The sequence below is a fragment of the Odontomachus brunneus genome, unplaced genomic scaffold (assembly GCF_010583005.1).
Source record: "Odontomachus brunneus isolate Ranch 3 - 2012 unplaced genomic scaffold, Obru_v1 Obru_scaffold_198, whole genome shotgun sequence".
Classification (NCBI taxonomy): Eukaryota; Metazoa; Arthropoda; class Insecta; order Hymenoptera; family Formicidae; genus Odontomachus; species Odontomachus brunneus.
This window is the reverse complement of record NW_022639648.1, coordinates 33,761-35,110: the sequence shown is the minus strand read 5'-3', so window position 1 is coordinate 35,110 and position 1,350 is coordinate 33,761. Positions and strand designations below refer to the sequence as shown.

General features: G+C 23.3%; 1 protein-coding gene across 2 annotated transcripts in view; it reads right to left on the bottom strand.

Moving 5' to 3' along the window:
* LOC116851978 (trimeric intracellular cation channel type 1B.1) overlaps positions 1-1,350 on the bottom strand; it is a 179,486-nt gene that overhangs the window by 156,336 nt on the left and 21,800 nt on the right. For both annotated transcript variants that reach the window (XM_032831908.1, XM_032831907.1), the window contains 2 exons: positions 276-432; positions 76-171 (listed from right to left, as the gene is read on the bottom strand). In XM_032831908.1, coding sequence (XP_032687799.1) covers positions 76-171; positions 276-432 — 253 coding nt within the window. The remainder of the gene's footprint in view (positions 1-75; positions 172-275; positions 433-1,350) is intronic.

Here is a 1,350-nt window from a genome sequence, read left to right as displayed (position 1 = left end):
TATATATATATATATATATATATATATATATATATATATATATACATATATCAGAAATACTATATATTTACTCACCTATAAATTTCCTTCATAGCTGCGCACACTATTTTTACCGGTAAAAATTTAGCTATTTTATAACCGATGTCAAATGGTGTATAAAAGATCATATACCTGTAAAACATTATAATTATGCCGCATCTAATTTTTTTAATATCAACATAATCATAAAAAAGAGAGTGAATAAATGTAATATAAATTAAATACAATAAAATTACCAAACGACGGTTGCAACTACTACTTGTGGTGTATTTTTTAATGGTGCAAGAATTGGTTCTCCTAATAATCCGTTGCATAACATTCCACTTGCAAAAACAACCAACATTGTAGACAGCCAACATGACAAAGGATGCTTTCGAGAAAAAGCTTGCGCACCTAAATAAAAGACAAAGTATTATATATATGTGTGCTTGAGAGTGAGGTGAGTATCCACACAGCAGAGGTGTCCAAAATATATCATAGAGACATCCTAAAAATATATTTGGGATATGTGATATCTTCAAGATATCCCTATAACGATTTGGGACATTCCTGCTGTGTGGGTATTATGATTCATTACCTTTAAAAATTTAACTATATGTGTATACAAGTAAATATTTAAGTACATTGTAATGTATATCTTGACAATAAAAAAGAACATAATTCATAATAAAAAAATATATTAAATGAAAACATTAATTTCTAAAATTATTTAGCCATGATTTGAAATTAATTGTTTCAGACATACAATATTTTGTGATATTGAAAATATTTAATATTTTATATAAATTAATTATTATTAATTAACAGCGTACGCACGCACGCATACACACACATACACAGAGAAAGAGAGAGAGAGAGAGAGAGAGAGAGAGAGAGAAAGAAAGAAAAAAAACGGGAGAAAATTCTTACATATATAATAATATAATACATGTATATAAACTTAGAGATGTTATCAGTTTCCGTATTACAAGAATTTGTCTTGTAATAAGAAATTATTATTTTGGAGATATTAATTATTATAAATCAATATTAAAAAAATATAATTTGGGAAACTTAATTTAAAAATTAAGAGAAGTATAAACTTTTACTTTTTGTATATCAGTATAAGAAACCAATTATACTTGACTAATATTAAAATAATTAATATTATGAAACCTGATTATATTTAATCGTAAATTGATTATAATTTTATTTGTATTATAAGTACGCGAAAATTTGTTTTTATATGTATAGTATATATGTAATTTTAATATATATATATATATATATATATATATATATATATATATATATATATATATATATATATAT